The sequence below is a fragment of the Mustela nivalis genome, assembly GCF_964662115.1.
Source record: "Mustela nivalis genome assembly, chromosome: 18".
NCBI lineage: Eukaryota > Metazoa > Chordata > Mammalia > Carnivora > Mustelidae > Mustela > Mustela nivalis.
The window spans coordinates 29487301-29509220 of NC_139037.1; the positions used below are offsets into that span (position 1 = coordinate 29487301).

Here is a 21920-nt window from a genome sequence, read left to right on the forward strand (position 1 = left end):
TTATTCAGGTTAACCGAGGTTTCTGCAGGGGATAAGTTTACTCAAAGGTATGTAGCACCTTCATTACTACCGTAACAGAAAAATGGAAAAGATTTTCCATTTTCTGAGAGTTTTGCTGCTTTGTTTTCCCCCAACTTTTTATTTTAAAAGTTTTTTCTTTTTTTTTTTTTTTTTAAAGATTTCATTTATTTATTTGTCAGACGGAGATCACAAGCAGACAGAGAGGCAGGCAGAGAGAGAGGAGGAAGCAGGCTCCCCGCTGAGCAGAGAGCCCGATGCGGGGCTCGATCCCAGGACCCGAGCCAGGGCAGCGGCCTAACGCACTGAGCCACCCAGGCGCCCCTAAAAGTTTGTTCTTAAAGAAAAGAACACCCAGTTATCAGTCAGTAGCATTTTACCACATGTGTTCTCTATGTAATTTTCTTTTTAGTTGAACCACTTGAAAGTCCGTTATTCACACTGGGACATTGTACCTCTGAATACTTTAAACATACTCTCCTACATAATCCAGTACTATCATAAATACCAAAGGAATTAAACAGAAATTTAACGATAAAATTTAACATTGAAGTCCCCATTACATTTTCCCCACTCGTCCCAAAAATGTCCTTGAAAGCTGTGCTTTTCTGTGTAGGATGCAGTGCAAGATCCTGCACTGCATTTATTTGGGTGTCCTCTCTCTTGTTCCCTCCCCAGCTAACCTCTCCTTCATGGTACTGCTGACACTGCTTTGTTTGTTTTTGAAGAGTCTCTCTGTATTTATTTTTTCCATTTAACTCTTATTTAATCCAGAATTTAGTTGGTTGTAGGGTGAGTATCTAACACAGGCATACTCTCCCTTTTTGTGCTTCACAGATAATGTGACTTTCAGTTGTTCTATGTTTTTCTAAGCAATCTTTATGCATACAAGCATCCCATAAGGGGCTTTAGGATCGAGTTGTGCTCCTAAATGCAGCACCTGATTCCCAGTGATCTAGCCTTACTGCCTCAAGGATATTTTCTTCTTTACTTTTCTGGTGCCTCCTGGATATCCCCCTTCCTTCCACACCTCAGCATCTTGCTAACTTTTCTTCTGTTAAGACCTGATGCAGAATTCCCTCCCCACCACAGACTGGTTTGGCAGCGTCTGCCTCACCAATCTCTCCTAAATAGGACTGTCCCACTGACCGGTACAAATTGCTGTTTCTCTCCTTAGACAAAGAATCCAAAAGGACAGAGACACTACCTGTCCCAGAAACAGACAATCCATAATCAGTTTAGAAATCCAAATTTTGTTAGGAAAATTTGCATTTTAAATGGTGTAAAAACCATAAAACTCCAGATTTACAGCAGAGTGAACTCTATATGCACAAACAGGAAAAGGAATAAAAATAAATCTAAATCCTTTACTCTATTTCCAGCCTTAAAGTTCTCCCACCGACCCCTGTATTTTGTTCCACTGGAACTTACTGGTCACTTTCCCCTGGTAGTTCCCATCATCGAGGTGGAGTACTGAGCATTTCCCATTAGCCCCAATTCCAGCGTCCTAGGCATTCTGGGGTTAATAAAGGCCAAGATTTATATTGGGCTCACCTTTGAAGGACTGTTGCTGAAGTAGTAGAAAATCTTTTCTCGAGGAGAAAGCACTGTTTCATTTTTATGTGGAGAAATGTAGACCGGATGATTCTGAGACAGCTGTATCCGGCGAGGAGAACCTGTCCTTACAAATGGATAGGGAGAGAGTGGAGGAGCGTCCATCTGTTAAAAAAAAAATAATAATAAAACAAATGTAAAAATCCATATGCCTAAGAAAGGTAACAAAATTTCTAGCCAGGTATTTTTTTTATGGAAATAGTTATTTTTATTGACAGAGTGGTGAGGTATAATAAACCCGTAGCTTTTTGAAGAGTAATGCATTAGCAGCCACAATTACACTTGAAGAACAAGTGACGCTTAAGTGCTTATTTTATGCCAGTCACTGTTTGAGCATTTTTAATCCACTCTGGCATTTAATCTCCACAGCAACCCTATAAGCTAGAGTCGACTCCTATTCCCCTTTGATATACGAAGAGACAAGAGGCAGAGAGAAAGTTAAGTAACTTGGAAGGTTACTGTAGCTGGTAAGTTTGGGACAATGTGGATGCATGCTCTCTCGCACGCGCGTTACAGTAATTTGTAGGGAATCCAAAAACCATCTCTTTAAATGCTTCACGATAAAAAGAAATTCTGTTGGTTAGGCATATTATGTCTCTTAGAGATTCCCTCAGTTTTATTTAACAAAAGAACGATAGTTCTAAGACTAGCTCAACCTAAGTTACTTCCCTTCCCTCAGAGGTGAAAAGAGTATGACATAATCCCTGTCAAACTTACTACGTTTGCCTGTGAGTACTTCATGGCAAATGTTTTAATCTGCTTTATGTAGATATTGTTGTAGAACTGAATGAGGTCTCCCCTCTCCTCCTCTTCCATGTCACTGTTGGCGCCGGTGAGGCGAGTTGGGGTAGGAGGGGCGCTGCTAGGCTGTGGAACCGGCAACGTGCTGTTGGACCTCATGACGGGACTGGAGTCTCTGCTGGCTGCAGCAGGTAAACACAGGGTGTTAAGCAGAAAGCCCGCTAGTGCAGATTGTTTTTTAAAGGAAAGTTCAGTGAGAGAAAGGCGAACAGCTACCTGCTGTACGTGGGCACTCTCTTCTCAACCCCAGGGAGCAAAGCACAGACACTAGTAAGTATTAACTTTACCCCCTGCCATGCAAAGGCTTACTGAGTAGTTCTAATAAATTATACCACATTTTCTAGGACCTGTGCCCTGCATTAAGTGATGCAAATCAACTATTAGTGGTGGTATTTCCATAGCAAGGCTTCAGTTGGCATACCAGACTTTTCTGGAACTCAGGCCAACAAATTCCTGCCTGAAACCTTCTCTAATTTCCCTGGAGAAAAATGCTATGCACAGTGTGCCTCGAAGCTATGGGAGGAAGGACAAACAACTTTGCCACCAAACTTAGGATTTTGTTTATTGTTCCAACAAATTTTTTGCCACTATTTTAATATAGTTGTAATTTCATTTAGTAATCCTTAGGCCTAAAAAGTGAGAAGCTCCTAATTTTGTTTTCTTAGTGTTCATAAAGACCCTAAACACTTACTTCTGTCTTTGTTTAGTTCTGTTGGAGAGTTCTGATGGCTTCTGCTATCACTGCTGCCAGAATTTCTTCTTTTCCTTTTTCCTTTTATCAGAACACTTCTATACACCTTTAGAGAGACCATGAGAAAGGGACAGATCTGTTGAGCACATCTTGGACTAAATGACCTTGACATGTAATTAAATTCTCACAGCGGCTCCATGTAGTAACAGTTATTGTCCTCAGGGAAGTTAATAGATGCAGCCAAGGTCATTTATCTGTTAAATAACAGAGCCAGGATTTACACTGGGGCCTGTCGGGCTTCAAATTCCAAATATGGCCTATAATACTGTAATATAAAGGGCAATACTAGCACCCAACCATAAAATCAAGCTATTCTCAAGCAAAGATCTTACATACCTACCCCTTGAGATAAATGAATAGTATTAAAGATGAAATGAGTTTTAAATTTTCCTTTAATGTTGTCTTGGTTAAATGTACAGTATTGTTTTCTAAAGGTGACACAGAAACCAAATAACTTGCTAAATTCTCCCTTATGATTATCTAAATTAAGAAAGAATCAAAAATTTCACCTCCACCTCCTCACCTTTTAGAGAAAAGAGGACTTAAACTAATCAAGATGTAAAGTTGTCAGATTAAAGAAAAGACTTCCTTAAAGTAGAATCTTAGCTTTTATCTTGGAGAAAAGGCCACAGAATTAACTGTGGTTAATTTTTTATATTTATCAAAGACGTTAAGCTTTATTTTCAGCCCTGAGAGGAAATGTAATTACCTGGCTGCGGGCCTGTGGCTGAGTCCTATAACAACGCATAATATTCTGGAAGGACTTGTCTTCTTTTGTGACCTGGCAAAGAATAAGAGTATTCTGAGAGAGAAATGGACTTCAAAATATTTTAAAGAGCTCTGTGAACCTACTCCCCAGTGAAACTGGTGACAATTATAAAAACAGGCATTTCAAGTCTCTAGAAATGGTCCTAAGAACATATACAAAATGAACAATCTATTCAGAAAACATACTAAAATTCAGCAACAGGAGGGAGTGGGTGGTATCTGAACACAGATCTGTAATAAAGTAGTACAGTTACCAAATGAAAAATTCACCAAAAGGACAAAACAGATCTAAAATGGCAAAGAAAAAATGAATTAGCCAACTTGGAATAGATTGTGAAACCTGAAGAACACAGAGAAAGAAAGGAAGAAAAATTAACAGAGCTTCAGGGGATCTGTGAACATCATTCAGCACAGAGAGAAGCAGAAAAAAAAAAAATGATAAAGGCTGAAAACTTCCCAGGTTTATTTAAAAAACAGTAACCCACACATCCAGAATTCCAAGTTTAAAATAAATGCAAAGAGATCATACCCAGACATAGTAAAAATGTTGAGAGCCAAAGAAAGGGAGAAAATCTTGACAACATCCACAGAAGCCCAGTAAAATAAGAGGCAACTTCTCATCAGAAACGACTGAACCGAAGAGGCGGTGGAACACCATATTCAAAGTGCTCAAAGTAAAAAACTAAGAATTTGGTGTCCAACAAAGTTATCTTTCAAAAAGGGAAATAAATACAAATAAAAACAATTTGCTGCTAAAAGACCAATCTTACAAGAAATACCAGAAGTTCAAATTAAAAACAAGTGACCCCAGCAATTCAAATACACATTTAAAAAAAAAGAGCCCTGGTAAAGACAATTATGTCACTGTAAAGACAACATAAAATGTGTATTTCTCCTTCACTGATTTAAAAAGCCATTATATAAAACTATATATATATATGTTATTGGGCCTGAAACATACAGAAATGTGATATATTTGCCAAAAACAGCACAGTAAGAGGAGGAATGCTGTACTGGGCTAAGAAAATGACTCCAGATGACAACTCAAAACCACAGGAACCAATGAAGAGAATCAGAATTGATAAAATTAATAAAGGCTATACATTATATTTCTTCTCTCAGCTCCTTTGGAAGTCATAGAATTACAAATAACAATGCAGTTGTTGGATTTGTAACACTTATGGATGTAATACGTATCACAATACATCTCAAAGATTAAAAGGAAACAGCTACATAGGACACTTCTTTTTCCTCACTGGAATTAAGTATAAATCTGAAGCTAATTTTAATACATTAAGATGCTGGGGGTGGGAAAACTGGGGCGATGCTGGTCAAAGAGTACAAACTTCCAGTTATGAGTAAGTTCTAGGGATTGAGTATCTAGCATGGGGACTACAGTTAACAATATTACATACCGGAAGTTGCTAAGAGAGTTGATCCTTAATATTCTCACTACCTAATAAAAACAACTGGATAGCCTCCTGTGAAAGAATGAAGTTGGACTCCTACTTCCATGAATAAAAATTCCTCAGAATGGATCACAGACCTAAATGTTAAAACCTAAAACTATAAAACTTTTAGAAGAAAACAAATATTCATGACCTTGGATTTGGCAATGTATTCTTTTTTTTTAATTTTTTTTTTAAAGATTTTATTTATTTGATAGAGATCTCAAGTGGGCAGAGAGACAGGCAGAGACAGAGGAGGAAGCATGCTCACGCTGAGCAGAGAGCCTAATGCGGGGCTTGATCCCAGGACCCTGGGATCATGACCTGAGCTGAAGGCAGAGGCTCTAACCCACTGAGCCACCCAGGCGCACCTTGGCAATGTATTCTTAAGATACGAGAGCAAAAGTACAAACAACAAAAGAATAAACGGACTTAATCAAAATAAAAAATTACTATGCTTCAAATAACACAATAACATCCAGAAGTGCAAAAACAGAGAAAATATTTGCAAATACCTGGCAAGAGAGCTGCACCCAGAACATATAAAGAACTATGGCTCAATCACAAAAAAGCATGAACCATCCAAATCAGAAACGGGCAAAGAATTTAAACCAGTATTTCACCAAAGAAGATATACAAATGACTGGTATACAAATGACTGGGATGGCTAGAAGCAAAAACTCAAAAAAAACAGCAAATGAGCACAATAAAAGACACTCAACATCATTAGTCATTCGGGAAATATATGTCAAAACCACCAGAATGTATCAATACTCACTGGGATGACTAATAAAAAAGAGAAAAGAAGCTGGCAAGGATGTAGAGGATTTAGAACTCTCATGCACTGCTGGTGGGAATGTAAAATGGTGTAGCTGCTCTGAAAAATATGGCAAATTTCTCCAGCAATTAAGCACAGAATTACCGTATGACCCAGCAATTCCACTTTTGAGTATAAAAACAAAAGAATGAAACTAAAAACTTGAGAGATATTCATACACTCATGTTCACAGTACATTATTCACAATAGCTAAAAAGTGCCAGCCACCCAAGTGGACATCATTGGATGAATGGATAAGCAAAATGTGGTATTTAATCAGCCTTGCAAAGGAACAAAATTACAACTCATGCTACAACACGGATAAATCTTGAGGACATTATACTCACTGAAATAAACCAATCATAAAAAGACAAAAACTGGGCGCGTGGGTGGCTCAGTGGTTTAAGCCGCTGCCTTCGGCTCAGGTCATGATCTCAGGGTCCTGGGATCGAGTCCTGCAACGGGCTCTCTGCTCAGCTGGGAGCCTGCTTCCTCCTCTCTCTCTGCCTGCCTCTCTGCCTACTTGTGATCTCTCTCTGTCAAATAAATAAATAAAATCTTAAAAAAAAAAAAAAGACAAAAACTATATGACTCCTAGAGGTACCTGGTACAGTCAAATTCATAGAGACAGAAAGCAGAATGGTGGGTGCCAGGAGCCAGTGGGAGGAGGAAAAATAACCTACTTAAGTAGTTTTACTCTTCAGGGATGGAAATGTTTTGGAACATAAAGATTAGGTGTATAATACTGGGAATGTACCAAACACCACTGAATTGTTCATTTAAAAATGGCTCATTTATGTTATGTGAATTTCACCTCAGTAAGTTATTTTAGAAAACAATGTCTAATAATAAAAAGTGCTGAAAAGAGGGGCTCCTGGGTGGCTCAGTCAATTAAGTATCTGCCTTTGGTTCAGGCCATGATCCCAGGGTCCTGGGATCAAGCCCCCCACCAGGTTCCCTGCTTAGGGGGGCAGCCTGCTTCTCCCTCTCCCTGCCACTGCCCCTGCTTGTGCTGTCTGTTGAATGAATAAATAAAATATTTAAAGAAAAAGTGCTGATGAAAAGGTAGAAAAATGAAAACCTTCATATACTAATGGTTGAAATACAAAATGGTGCAGGGACTTTGCAAAAGCAGTCTGGCTGTTCCTCCAATGGTTAAACACAGTATATGACCTAGCTAGCAATCCACTCTTAGGTACGTATCAAAGAGAAATGAAAACATGTCCACACAAAAACTTGTACACAAATGTTCACGAAAGCATTATTCATAATAGCCGAAAAGTTAAAATACCCAGATGACCATCAACTGATGGATAAACAAAATATCATATACTCATACAATGGAGTATTATGTTCTAAAATTTACTGTGGAGATGGCTGCACGTTATCTGTAAATGTACTAAAATCCAAGGAGGTATACATTTTAAGTGAGTGAGTTAAGGGGTGGTTGGGTGGCTCAGTTGGTTAAGTGTCCCAACTCTTGATCTCAGCTCGGGTTTTGGATCTCAGAGTTGTGAGTTCAAGCTCCACGCTGGGCTCCATGCTGGGTGTGGGGCCTACTTAAAAATGAGGGGAGTTAGAGAGAAGGGAGTTGGGGGCAATTGGAAGGGGAGGTGAACCATGAGAGACTATGGACTCTGAAAAACAATCTGAGGGTTTTGAAGGGGTGGGGGGTGGGAGGTTGGAGGAACCAGGTGGTGGGTATTGAAGAGGGCACAGATTGCATGGAGCACTGGGTGTGGTGAAAAAACAATGAATACTATTACGCTGAAAATAAATTTAAAAAATTTTTTTAAAAAGTGAATGAATGAAGTGATTGTACCTCAGTAAAACTGTTAAAAGTGTTCTGAGCTAGTATCTTTACTTTTTCCTTTTATATTCCAAATGGTGCTTACCTTTGCCATCACATAAATGGCACACATCAACAACTGGTCCAGATGTCGGTCCATCATAAGTTCAGGACACTGAATTATGGAGAATTCAAAACAGGTCCAGATTTTTTTCCTCAGTTCATCGGAAATATCCAGTTTAGCACAAAGATCCCGAAGGCGGACTCCTGCCAAGTGGTAAACCTGGTAGAGAAACAAAAACATTTCCAATTTTGTTTACCTAACACTTGTATTTCCCAAGCTTCTGCTCTGGCAAGGGTACATGAAAAATTACCTTTCTAAAGAAAAGCGATAAAGAGCTGGTCTTCCTCGGTCTAATACTGCTGCCAGTTGAAGGTGGGCCTTGTTTCTGCTGGTGTCCACCTGGGGAAATCTGTTGAATGGCCACCTGACCAGGGACTTGCAACGTTGTTCCTGTCACCTGTTGAGAGCTCAAGCTTCCAGCCAGGGCCTGAGCACTCAGGGGCTGGATGGAGCCAGTTACAGCTTGTGCCTGCCCTCCAACATTGACCTGGACCGGGAAGAACGTTATCCCTCCATTTTCATTCGCAATACCTAGTTTGTTAGGGAGAAAATGAGGATGATGAAAGGCTCTCCAGGCATGGGTGTGCAATTTCTCCCCTCCCAGCCTCCTTCCCCGGCTCCACTCTTATCTCACGTTGTCATTCCAGCAAAATCTCAGGTGACTTTCCATAAAGGCCACCAAGAAAGAACTCAATATCCAACCTGCCTTCCTTACCTTGTACGGGAATGGTCACTGTTTGTCCATTGTTGGCCGTGACAGTGGCTGTTGCCATGGTGACCAAAGTTTGTCCAGGAACTGGTGTGACAGAAACAGCATCCCCAGATACATTCTGCACAGGGACAGCATTGACTAGGGGTTGGGGGGGAATGCGCCCAGGTGTCCCTCCATCAGAGGGGCTATCGTTCTCAACAAATAGACGCCTTCTGGTAGAGCTGGCTGCTGGGGAGCTGTATCTGTCATATAATGTGGCTGGAGATGTTATGCCTATAGTTAAAAACAAAAACAAAAACCCATCAAACCAACGGTTTAACTCAAAACTCAGATCTAACTTCTGAATCCAAGCTCTTATGTTCAAAGCTAGTGTCTGAAATACTTCATAAACAAAAATTAAAGGGGTCATATCACAGCTATAGTCAACTAATGAAAATTCAACCAGACATCATTAAGAGCAAAATTTAAACACAGGAAAATTTCTCTATTTGTTGCACAATGCTCCCTACATTATTCCAGCTTCTGCTAAATCAACCGAACTCCACATTCTGTTCCTACAGAACCTTGATGACTTAGGGGCAATTTAAAGAATTATTCTATTTTCCTATGATATTTTTGATGATATTCACTCACGTATGATGTGATTTTACCGTAAAGCCACTACTCAAGGGGACGTGATATTACTATGATATCATCCGGGAGCATTTTACCCCAGTTCTATTAGTTTTCATCTTTATCTTTTTTCCACACACAGAAAATTACTAAAGCTCAGTAATGTTCTTCAGCAAGATTGGATATTAAATGTTTTGGACTCAATTAAGCTTAGTTTATTATATTTTTTAAACAACTCTATTGAGATATAATTCACATACATTTTAATCATTTAAATTGTACTATTCAATGGTTTGGGGTGTATTACGTTATTAGTTTCTTTAATATAAATATATATAACATGTAATTTGCCAGTTTAACCATTATTGTGTGTACTATTCAGTGGCATTAATTCCACTCACAATTTTGTGCAATCATCACTATTTCCAAAACTTCATCATCCTAAATAGAAGCAAATTCTATAACCATCATGGCACGGTCTGTTGTTAAACATTCACATCAAGGACTGAATTTTCAAGCAGCATGTCCAACAGCACATCGGTAGTTTATTTAAGTTTTAAAATCTATGTAGAGAGGTCATAAGGGGATTGATAATAATAGTCCTGACAGCCTATAGCTTCATGTTTCAATTTCTCAATAGTACAAAAGTCCCGACAGCTGATAGCTTAACATTTCAATTTCTCAATGGTACAAAAGCCAATAAACTCACTAGCTTTGTATTTGGAACAAAGCTGCAGTCAGAAAGAATGCATTATGACTGATGATTATCTTGTAAGGCATTAAGAGACATTGAAATTGGAAAAGTGATGAGTACAAAGAAAATAAAGCTTAAAGTCAGGTCCCAAATCCATAGACTAGGGAAGGAAAAAACTACAGAAACAGGACTGAAGAAGACCAACTGTCAGATCTATGGGTCTGAAGCAGGTAAAAGCAGAAAAAGAGTTAAGCCAATCTACCTCTTCCAAAAAATGAGGACATTTTCATATAGTTCATCCATACTTATTGAGTATGCACGGACATAAAACGATTCCTGATTTTAAAACTGATCTTTTGTCTATAGCCAGTGCTTATTGAATATATCAAAAGGTTGATCTAGAAACAACAATATCCTTCTAATGGCATCCAAGGATTTAGAGCTCTCTGAATTTACAGAATCGCTTTTTTAAAAAGCAGTTTTGTCTCAGCTGTATAAACTTAAACCTTGCACCTGGAAGACATTACAGAGAGCTAGCTACCTGAAGGGGCTCCTGGCTGACTCAGCCCATACAGCATTCGACTCTTGATCTTGGGGTTCTGAGTTCAAGCCCTATATTGGGCACAGAAGTTACTTTTTTTAAAAAGCCGCCTAAATATAATCAGATGAATAGCGAAACTTCTCTTTTCTCTTTTCTCTATTTCTTGGGCCAGCACTACTGTCATACTAACCAGTATAGCACAGCTCGACTGCCAAGAGTCAAAGCTGAACTCACTCTGGTCATTCACCACTTTTAACTCACTTGTCTATACCTACTTGCATCATACAGCTCTACAGCCCAGTCATGGGTATTAAGGAGGGCACAGATTGCATAGAGGAATGGGTGTAACATGCAAATAATGAATCATGGAACACTACATCAAAAACTAATGGAAGGACTGTATGGGGACTAACGTAACCAAAAAAACGCTGTTCTGATTTTTTTTTTTTTTTTAAGATTTTATTTATTTGACAGATCACAAGTAGGCAGAGAGAAGGCAGAAAGAGAGGAGGAAGCCGGCTCCCCGCTGAACAGAGAGCCTGATGTGGGGCTCAATTCCAGGACCCCAGGATCATGACCTGAGCCAAAGGCAGAGGCTTAACCCACTGAGCCACCCAGACACCCCCTGAGTTGTTTTTTTTTTTTTTTAAGATTTATTTATTTGAGGGGGCAGAGGGGGAGAAACTCAAGCAGACTCTGTGCCAAGCATGAAGCCAAACTTGGAGCTCAATCCCACAACGCCAACATTATGACCTGAGCTGAAATCAAGAGTTGGACGTTCAACTAACTGAGCCACCCAGGTGTCCCTCTTCTTATTTTAGAAGAAATACATATTCATCTTAAAAATTTTACAGAAAGCAGGGGCCTCTGGGTGGCTGTCATTAAGCCTCTGCCTTCTGCTCAGGTCATGATCTCAGGGTCCTGGATCAAGCCCCACGTGAGGCTCTCTGCTCAGTGGCAAGCCCGCTTCTCCCTCTCCCACTCCCCCTGCCTGTGTTCCCTCTCTCGCGGTGTCTCTCTCTGCCAAATAAATAAATAAAATCTTAAAAAAAAAAAAATTTACCGAAAGCACCAGGAATTCTATCATCCAATAATAATTGTTCTTAACAGTTCGGTTTTCCCATTTCAGCTCTTCTATATGCTTATATATAAACACACACTTCAAATATAAGAATCACATTAATACACAGCATTCTCTTTTTATAGTCACCTGTTACTACATGCCTCTTCCTGTGTTCTTAAATATTCTTCAAAAGCATTACTTTTAAGTGATCCATGTAGTACTATAATGCACAAAATATTTCTTCTATATAAACTCCATTAACTTCACTTGTAGTTTTAGATAGAATTTCAATTCCCAGATATTAGGCTCCCAAATATTCCCTCTGCTACTTTAAACTTACTTCTTCCAAGTCCTCCAGTATCAGCACGAACTTCACTCACCCTTCTGGGAGTCAAAGGAGAGCCAGCAATACAAATATCATCAGCTCTTTCCAGATTCTGAGGTGGCATAACCTATAAAGAATGATATACACACAGTGTCATTATTCGAAAAGGCAGTTTCATTATAAATACAGTCACAATCTAAGGCAAAACAAAACATGCTCACCAGTTACTCGACCTAAATAAAATCAGCTGTCTTCTCCAGTTTCATACTGAAGTTGGAAAAAAAAGTCTGGCAGGCTTAAAAAATTCAAAGCTAATAGCTGAATACTAAATATGAATCAGTCTTCATTACTGATTTAGAGAATCCGAATACAAACCATTCTAAAGTACAGAAACTGTACTAAAAATTAAGAGAGAACACTGAATTCTTACTCTGGCACTGAGCTTTACAGCCATCAAGCATTATTTCTGACTCCTAGACTTAGAGGATTTTTCTCAGATACAGAGGTGACTGTACCATATTAAACCCAACTGCCACCCTCCCACTTCACATAACGAAGACACCAAGTTTTTTTTTTTTTTTTTAAGATTTTATTTATTTATTTGACAGAGAGAAATCACAAGTAGGCAGAGAGGCAGGCAGAGAGAGAGAGGAGGAAGCAGGCTCCCTGCTGAGCAGAGAGCCCGATGCGGGACTCGATCCCAGGACCCTGAGATCATGACCTGAGCCGAAGGCAGCGGCTTAACCACTGAGCCACCCAGGCGCCCCCGAAGACACCAAGTTTAACTGCTCTCAGTGAGCAATATAAACTGACTAGTTACTGATGTACTTTTGTTATAGAGAGATGTTAAGGTATTTTCACAAACCTCTTCACAAGTAGGAACTCTGTTTTCATTGTCTCTAATTCTGTCCCAGAGTGGAGACTCTGGTTTCCATGCCAAATGATCCAAGATCTGTTCTTCAATCTGATTAAGGTGTTTTACCACCTCTCTACAAAGACCATCTTCTGCTCTAATGAATACTTCTATCACCTGAAATTTAAAAATGCCCTGCTTTAATAATTATTTTTGTCACCAAAAACTTAGTAAGTGTGAAGCAAAATGGGTACATTTTGGTTTTTTACATATTTATTAGATAAAACAGGTAATTAATCAGAAATTACAAATCTAAATAACAATACTATTTTGAAACAGTTGGTCTTCCCTTCACTGTCTTTATAAATAATTATTTAAAATTCATGTAGGAATTATAGAAAATCTTCTAATGGCATATTTTAAACATTTTTCAAAGAATAAAGATGCCTTTTCTATTAAGCTGAAAAATATTACTCTTAAAATTTCACATTTAAAAACTCTAGGGGCACCTGGCTCCTCAGTTGGTAAAGTATCTGAATCTTACTTTTGGGACTGTTAAGTTCAAGCCCCATGTTGGGTGTAGAGATTACTTAGAAAAATAATAAATACATCAATAAGTAAATAAATAAATAAAACAAAAATTCTAAACATTCAATCCATGCCACTAAAAAACATTGATTTTGACTACTATATAATAATTAAGATAAACCCATACACTAAGTCCATATCAAGACAAATAATTACCAAATCAATGCCATCACTCTGCGCTTCTATATAACAAGGGAAAGAGAACTTTTTTCTTCTCAAAGACTTTCAATGTTATTTCCATAAAGTAAAAAAAGGTTGGGACACCTGAGTGGTTCAGTCAGGTCTCTTGATTTTAAGCTCAGGTCTTGATCTCAGGGTCATGATTTCAAGCCTGGAGTTGGGCTCTGCACTGGGAGTGGAGCCTACTTAATTAATTAAAATAAAAAAATTTTAAAAGGTTGCTATATAGGATTAGCTACTGGTTTGCTACTTTTTTTGAAAGGTTTCCTAGACAATAAAATCAAAGTATCCTAAAGGTCAATAGCAGATAAAAGGAAGAATCAAATAGAGCTTTTACCGTAAATTGGCCTTTATACTGTTTGAGAAGAATTTAAATAGTTCTTAGGACTCTTCTATTTCTTCTCCCCAGATAGAGTAAAAACTATTAAATATATAATTAAAAAGAGAAGAGATGTACTTAGGTAGCAAAATGAATTAGCCAGCTAACAATAGGAAGATGGTCGCATCTACAATTTCCTCATCAGTAACAGATTTTTAAAATACCTTATAAAAATGATAAAGTGGCACATCAAATATTTCAGTAATAAATGGAAAATTCCCAGGAGGCTTGTAAGAAAAAGTAACGACCTCAAGGCAGCAGGCCAAAAGTGATCTATGGAATGCATCTTGCTCCAGAATGCCCTATAAAACAAAGGTATTAACATTTAGAAACATTAGCCTACTCTAACAAAGACATTTCCTACCCAGTAAAGTTAAATAAAAATATGAAAGGAAGTCTTATTTTCTGAGGTAGTGAGAAGTATGTGCTTTCTTTTTTTTTTTAATTTTTTATTTTTTATAAACATATATTTTTATCCCCAGGGGTACAGGGCTGTGAATCACCAGGTTTACACAATTCGCAACACTCACCATAGCACATACCCTCCCCAGTGTCCATAACCCCACCCCCCATGTGCTTACTTTCTTATAGAACTTTTCTTAGCTTGATAAATAAGCCCATGTTTTAGCAAAACAAGTATTAAAAAAATGTGTAAGAACTTACAAAAACCTTACATATTATGAAATACAGCTGATAAAATATTATATCCCTAACAAAAATATACAAACACCCTGCTGCTTAGGGAAATAATAATGTGGAAAGAGGTTACAAAATGGTATTTACAGTTGGAGGCCACTGTCAGAGAAAGACAGCTGGAAAGCAGGTGACTAGCTGCATGATCACGGGCCACAAGTGCACATACTTCTCTCAGGAGACATAATTACATTCCCCCCCCTTTTTTTCTTGGTTATTAATTTTCCAAATCTGTACATAAACATTTGCTTTTTTTTTTTTTAAAGATTTTATTTATTTATTTGACAGAGATCACAAGTAGGCAGAGAGGCAGGCAGAGAGAGAGAGGAGGAAGCAGGCTCCCTGCTGAGCAGAGGATCAGGACCCTGGGATCATGTCCTGAGCCTAAGGCAGCGGCTTAACCCACTGAGCCACCCAGGCGCCCCAACATTTGCTATTTTTGAATTAAAAAGTTACTTAGACACCAAAAACACAGGAAACAGGAGAAAAAAAATAAATTGGGCTTCATCAAAATTAAAACCTTTTGTCTATCAAAGGACACTATCAATGAAATAAAGACACAACCCACAGAATGGGAGAAAATGTTTGTAAATCATATATAAAGGATTAATATCCAGAATACGTAAACAACTCCTACAACTTGATCAAAAAAAGGCAAACAATTATATATTGTTGATTATGAATAATATTCTGAATACTGTTCAGCCTTGAAAAGGAAATTCTGACATGCTAAAACATGGATGAACCTTGAACACGTCATGCCAAGTGAAATAAACGAGACACAAAAGAATACTGTATTATACCTAGAAGAGGTTAATCTGTAGAGACAGAAAGAAGAGATTACCAGAACTCAAGGGAGGTGAGATGGGGAGTCATTGCTTAATGGACACAGACTTTCAGTTGGGGATGATGAAAAAGTTCTGAAGATGGCTGGTGGTGAGGGTTGCGCATCACTGTGAATGTACTTAATGCCACTGAACTGTACACTCAATAATGCTTAAAATGCCAAATTTTATGTTATGTATATTTTACTACGATAAAAAATTGTTTTATAAGTTTTTGAGGTGGGTATAAAGGTATCTTCTTTTTATCAGCCCCTAAACTGCAGCTGTTTTATACACCCTTCTGTATGTGTCTCAAAATTTAAAAATTTGTCTTAACAGCTTTTTTTTTTTTTAAGATTTTATTTATTTATTTGACAGAGATTACAAGTAGGCAGAGAGGCAGGCAGAGAGAGAGGAGGAAGCAGGCTCCCCTCGGAGCAGAGAGCCCGAAGCGGGACTCGATCCCAGGACCCTGAGATCATGACCCGAGCCGAAGGCAGTGGCTTAACCCACTGAGCCACCCAGGCTCCCTCTGTCTTAACAGCTTTTTAAATTCCTACAGCCATAATTTCATGTACAAAAATAAAAGTAAATAGAAGAAATTAGAATAATTATTGGTCAGCTTTATAATTTTCTCCAAAATGTTATTTTAAAAAATAGTTTTTAAAAGTCATTTTTACTGATGTCATTAAAAGTAAATACTACTTATTTCAAAACCAATTTATATTTCTTAACTAGTAAAATCTGGAAAAAATAATTTTCTTAGTCAAAGAGCAATGGCTGAATATTTATGTTAAAGTCCTATCTAGTCAATGCTCAACTTACTCTTGCTGTGCAAGGTTTGTTTGGGGAGCGTGCCGATTAACAAGTTCATGCACCCTAAAAACTCAATTTACCTTAAGTCTGAATGATTCAGTCTTTGACTATGGAATCTTAACTGCCCACAGAAGCCATGAGTTCTACTACACAGCCTGCCACACTGAGAACAGTAAGTGGGGGACTGGAGGCAAAGACACTCAAGACACGAGTTTCCTCACCTGCCAATCTTACTCCCTCAAAGCTATAGCTTTATCTTTGTTTAGTTTAGTCTAGGTTTTGTATGAGTAGGGCTGAAAGGAAACTACATTTTTATTATGCACCAATGCATTGGTGATTTACTCACAGATAAATCCATGTCTCCCAGTCTTTTCTGTTCCTGTTCAATAACAGATTCTAGTACTTTATAGTAAAGCATCTCCGCAAAACGAAAATGTTTGCTGGCAATTTCTGCATAAATAAAAGATAAAAGTCACATGCAAAGAACACACTGTAGAAAGTGAGAGTCTACTCCATTTGCTGCCCACAAAATAAAATTTAAAAACCAACCAATAACTTCATATATATATGCACTTTGTACAGCTGCTGTTCCAATCATTCCTATGACTTCTTAATTTTCTTCATGGTAACCACAGTAACACTAACATTTTTCTAAAACTGTGAAATGAATTTAAAAAAAAGATTTTATTTATTTATTTGACAGTGAGAGAAAGAGAGGAAGAGAGCACAAGCAAGGGGAGCAGCAGAGAGAGAGAGAGAGAGAGAGAGGAGAAGCAGCAGATGCTGAGTAGGGAGCCTGATGCAGGACTCAGTCCCCAGGACCCTGGGACCATGACCTGGGCCAAAGGCAGACACTTAACCAACTGAGCCACCAGGTGTCCCTGTGAAATGAAATTTCCACTTAAAAAACTGTAATAGCATTCCATTAAGAGTCATACTTTTTTTTTTTTGGTAAGTTTGAACTAAGCAGCTCTATGCTAAAAGGTATATATAACTGGTTTACTATTCCACTCATACCTGTTTCTGCTTTATGACATCAGACAACTTCTAAGGCAGGTCTGGGCATGGAACAGCTATATCTTCTGAACTTATTCGTCACATTTTGAAGAATCACTACACTTCTGAATCTAATAATATCCAGTCTACAAATGGAACTAAAGATTTTGCCAACAAAGTACCAGATATCAGTCTACATTTTATCATATGGAGAAGGGCCCAGAAACCACTTGGTTAACAGAAAAGTTGGACATTCATATTGTAGCCATCAATCTAAAGCCCTAAATCTATTCTTCGTATTTCTGATTCACTTATGAAGGACAGACTCCACGTAGTTAAACTTCAAAGATGAGAACAAGATGGACAGTATGAAGCCTTACCTTTAGAACTACTGAAATCCTCATCTGGCTGGCAATGCTGAGAATATATTTCATACATTTCTTTCAATCTGTTGGCAATGGCCTGTGTTGGATCTCTGGAACATGTCCTAAAAAAAAAAAAAAAAAAAAGAGTAAGAAATTATTCAACTTAAAGGTCTAGCCCAGTCACAAAGTAATAAACTATTTATAACTCTGTAATTTAACTAACCTGTAAATATAAAATACTTTGAACAAAAACTAGGGTGCTTGGGTGGCTCAGTGGGTTAAAGCCTCTGCCTTCGGCTCAGGTCATGATCTCAGGTTCCTGGGATCGAGTCCCACATCCGGCTCTCTGCTCAGCAGGGAGCCTGCTTCCCCTCTCTGTCTCAGCCTGCCTCTCTGCCTACTTGTGATCTCTGTCAAATAAATAAATATAATTTTTTAAAAGTCTTAAAAAAAACTACACACTTCCCAAATTATTCTAGGAAATTCCATACCTCCTTATCAGAAGTATTGGTATAACCATTTTGAGTGAAAAAAATATTTCTTACACGGAACTGTACTGCAATTAAGCTTATTAGCCTTCTTGACTGGCCCTCATCTACCCTACACATCTGCAATCACTGGTAACAAACAAAACTGCCTTCTATCCTTTCCCCAGAGGGCAACACAACTCCCATTAGCAACTCCTGGAAGAAAACAGAATGAGGAGGTATATAAACTATACTACAGACTCATACAAGCCATTACTGCCACTCTACCTATTTTCCTCCAAAATGAGGTTTATTTCCTTGATTTTTTTTTTTTTTTAAAGCTAGAAAGGCAATATATATTCAATGCAAAAGCATTATCTGCATCGTGCCCTAATCCATCATGTGGGCCTGTGGAATATCATTTTCATCTTTTTTTTTTTAAGGGATTAACACACCCTTTTAACTTATTTTTAAGGTTTATAATTCCTAGTATGAATTCCTGGTAGGAAAACATGATGCGAATGGATACCCACTGGCAAACCACTACAAAATGTCTGGGTTGCACATGGGGCTGAGGGGTAGGGACTCTTCCCAGCACCCCAACATTCCCTCCATGAGGTCAGAGGCACCCTGTATTACTATGACATCCATCACGTGATCTAAGTTGTTTTTCCTTCAGCAAGAGTTTTATCTGAAGGGCATTATGCTTGACCTCCAAATTTGACAATTTACTGACGAGATTCATAACCTTTGGGTTGCTCTGATATTTGCCACATTTACCAGGTTCTAGGCCACATCCCAGAAGGCCACCATAACTTCTGGATCCTGAGTGGCTGCAAGGACCTTTGGGTCACTAAGAATTTCACTGAGCCCAGGCATCCCTTCCATTCCTGGCTTGCCCCACCATTTCATGCATTCCCACGGGATTGACACCTAGAAAAGAGTTAGTCTGGTCATCTGGCTTCTTCCTCCCTCTGAGGTTCCTCATATTCTTCCCAAACCTTCTTAACCCTTTCTATTCTTTCTTTGATCTTTCATGCTCACTTTCTCACTCATACCTTCTCTCTGGCAATTTTCTGGCCCTCGGCTGAACTTCTTCCAGCATATGTCAGGTACCTTCATCATAACCCAGCAAGGGCAAGATCATGTGCTGCTTCTTCCCAGTGGCCCAGAAGTCTGTGTGCTTTCCCTCGCCCCTTGTAAGGCTGAGCGGAATCAGGATTTATTTCTTTATTTATTTCTATAGCTCTGTCACAGTCTGAGATGGCAGCATTTGGGTTCTGTAATTTGATGACCACACCAGCTCTCTTGGCATACAAAATGGCCAAGTGAGGATTCAGCTTGATGACCTCAGTGAACAAGCCAATGGCTTTCTGTAGCTCACCATCATTTAGGCCATCAATGGCAGCCACTTCTTTATCACTTGCCTGATCTATCATTTCCCCAGTCACCCCTACACTGTCATCTCCCATTTCTTTCTTTCTTTTTTTTTTTTTTTTAGATTTTATTTATTTATTTATTTATTTGACAGACAGAGATCACAAGTAAGCAGAGAGGCAGGCAGAGAGAGGCGGGAGGAAGCAGGCTCCCTGACCAGAGAGCCCGATACAATGCTGAGCTTGATCCCAGGACTCTGGGATCATGACCTGAGCCAAAGGCAGAGGCTTTAACCCACTAGCATCCCAGGTGCCCCCTAGCTCCCATTTCTTCAGGAGTGTCAGTTTCTGGTTCAGTCACACCTTCACTATCAATTTCTAGACCACTTTCCTCACTTGATGGTTGTTCTGTCTTTAAGCTTTCCTCCACCTTCTGTTTTTTCTTTCTTGGTATTTTCTTCTGATTTAGTTTTATGAGTACCAAGTAGTATTTTACCCTCCATGCTCTCCACTCACTCCTTCAGGAAGCACATTTCCTGTGTGTGCAGAATGCTTGGATCCTGCTACACATTTTCACAAAGACCTGAAGCTCACTCATTTTGTGGGGGTCCATGGTCCAGAGGTATGGGAATAGGTGGGCACAGCAAGGATTGCAGCCCTATCCAATTCCAGGGGCCGATGCTAGCTCAGCATGACTGTGCTGAAGCAAGTATGTTTTTTTTTTTATCATGATCATAGACATACATACTCATTGTAAAGGCTTAGCAAGTTTAGAAAATTACAAAGAAAACAAAAACCAGTTATAATCCTCCAAGAGTTAGCTACTGAATATCATATACAAGGAAAGTTTTATTTATGAACACACACAGGTACCTTTCAGAAAACAGGACTCTTTGGTTTTACCTAGTATTTACTGGTAATATTTAACCCCACTAATGGTGTTTAAGATTAAAGAAGCTGCTATACCTGGTTAGGGATGCCAAAGTGATCGGTAAGATATAAAGACTAAGTCAATCTTCTAAAATGTATTTATAAAATGCTTCTCTATTCTAAGTATACAAGGTCTGAGAAACACGACTTAGAAAGAGGCCATACAACATGGCCTACTGGGTATTAATCACAATCAAGTTTATAAATAAAGCAGACTTCATGGTTTAGTAAGTCCAGCTATGAAAAAGAAATTACTCGAGTGTGTATACTGGACCTTCTTACACTTTACCACCAGAAACAAAATGGGCTCCTACAGGGTCTATGTCAACAAATCCTATACTTTTTAGAACTAGGAAGGGCCTTGAAGGTAGTTTTTTCAAATAAATTTGCAAAAAGTATGCACAGGTCATGAGATCAGTCTATTATGCTTTTCACCAAAGCTCAGTGATATTCCCACCAGTCTTAGGCAGATCAAGGACTAAAGGCAGTTAACATCGTTTTCAGGGGAAAGGTATTCTTTGGAGCTTACAGAAGTTACAGTGGTATGACATTAGCTATAAATATTAAGGGTTTATGTTTTCAAATCTGACCCAAGACCTCAGGAATTTGTTCAGGTTCAATCCTCTGCATGGAGTCCTTTGACAACTCCCATCTTTACTGATCCCCCCCCCCCCTTTTTTTAAAGACGTTATTTATTTATTTGACAGACAGAGATCACAAGTAGGCATAGAGGCAGGCCGAGAGAGAGGAAGGGAAGCAGACTCCTGGCTGAGCAGAGAGCCTGATTCGGGGCTCGACCCCAGGACCCCGGGATCATGACCTGAGCCTAAGGCAGAGGCTTTAACCCACTGAGCCACCCGGTGCCCCTATTGATCCCTCTTTCCCTGAAATCTTAAGATAGAACAGTTGGTAGTAGTCTGGTGCTTTAATCTACAGTGCATAGTGCTGTTAGTTACCATCTCCCAAAATACGTAAGAGAAATCTGAATGCCATGGACTGAATTTTTGTGTTCCCCCTCCAAATTCTTGAAACCTAATGTTGAAACCTAATCCCCAATGTGACAGTATTTGGCAGGGGGCCTTTGGGAGGTGATTAGGTCATGACAGTGGAGCCCACATCACTGGGACTAGTGTCCCTGTAGAAGAGGCCCTAGAGAGCTCCCCTGCCTCCTCACAGCATGTGTGGATAGCAGAAAGACCAGGAAGCAGTTCTCACCAAACACTGCACCTTGGCACCTTGATACTATTGCTTTTAAGTCACCCAGTCTACGGTGTTCTGTGGTAACAGCTGGAACACATTAAGATACCTTAATGATACCTTAAGATACATTAATGATCACCTTCCATTCATACATCCCATATTACTAGGTCCTCCAC

General features: G+C 38.9%; 1 protein-coding gene across 5 annotated transcripts in view; it reads right to left on the minus strand.

Annotated features, from left to right (window-relative positions):
• The window catches only part of RBL2 (RB transcriptional corepressor like 2), a 54184-nt gene that overhangs the window by 8443 nt on the left and 23821 nt on the right, over positions 1-21920 (minus strand). For all 5 annotated transcript variants that reach the window (XM_082712126.1, XM_082712128.1, XM_082712130.1 and 2 more), the window contains 12 exons: positions 17787-17893; positions 16757-16860; positions 14242-14379; positions 12943-13107; positions 12093-12204; positions 8846-9115; positions 8381-8661; positions 8113-8289; positions 3894-3965; positions 3125-3230; positions 2350-2555; positions 1573-1737 (listed from right to left, as the gene is read on the minus strand). In XM_082712126.1, coding sequence (XP_082568252.1) covers positions 1573-1737; positions 2350-2555; positions 3125-3230; positions 3894-3965; positions 8113-8289; positions 8381-8661; positions 8846-9115; positions 12093-12204; positions 12943-13107; positions 14242-14379; positions 16757-16860; positions 17787-17893 — 1903 coding nt within the window. The remainder of the gene's footprint in view (positions 1-1572; positions 1738-2349; positions 2556-3124; positions 3231-3893; positions 3966-8112; positions 8290-8380; positions 8662-8845; positions 9116-12092; positions 12205-12942; positions 13108-14241; positions 14380-16756; positions 16861-17786; positions 17894-21920) is intronic.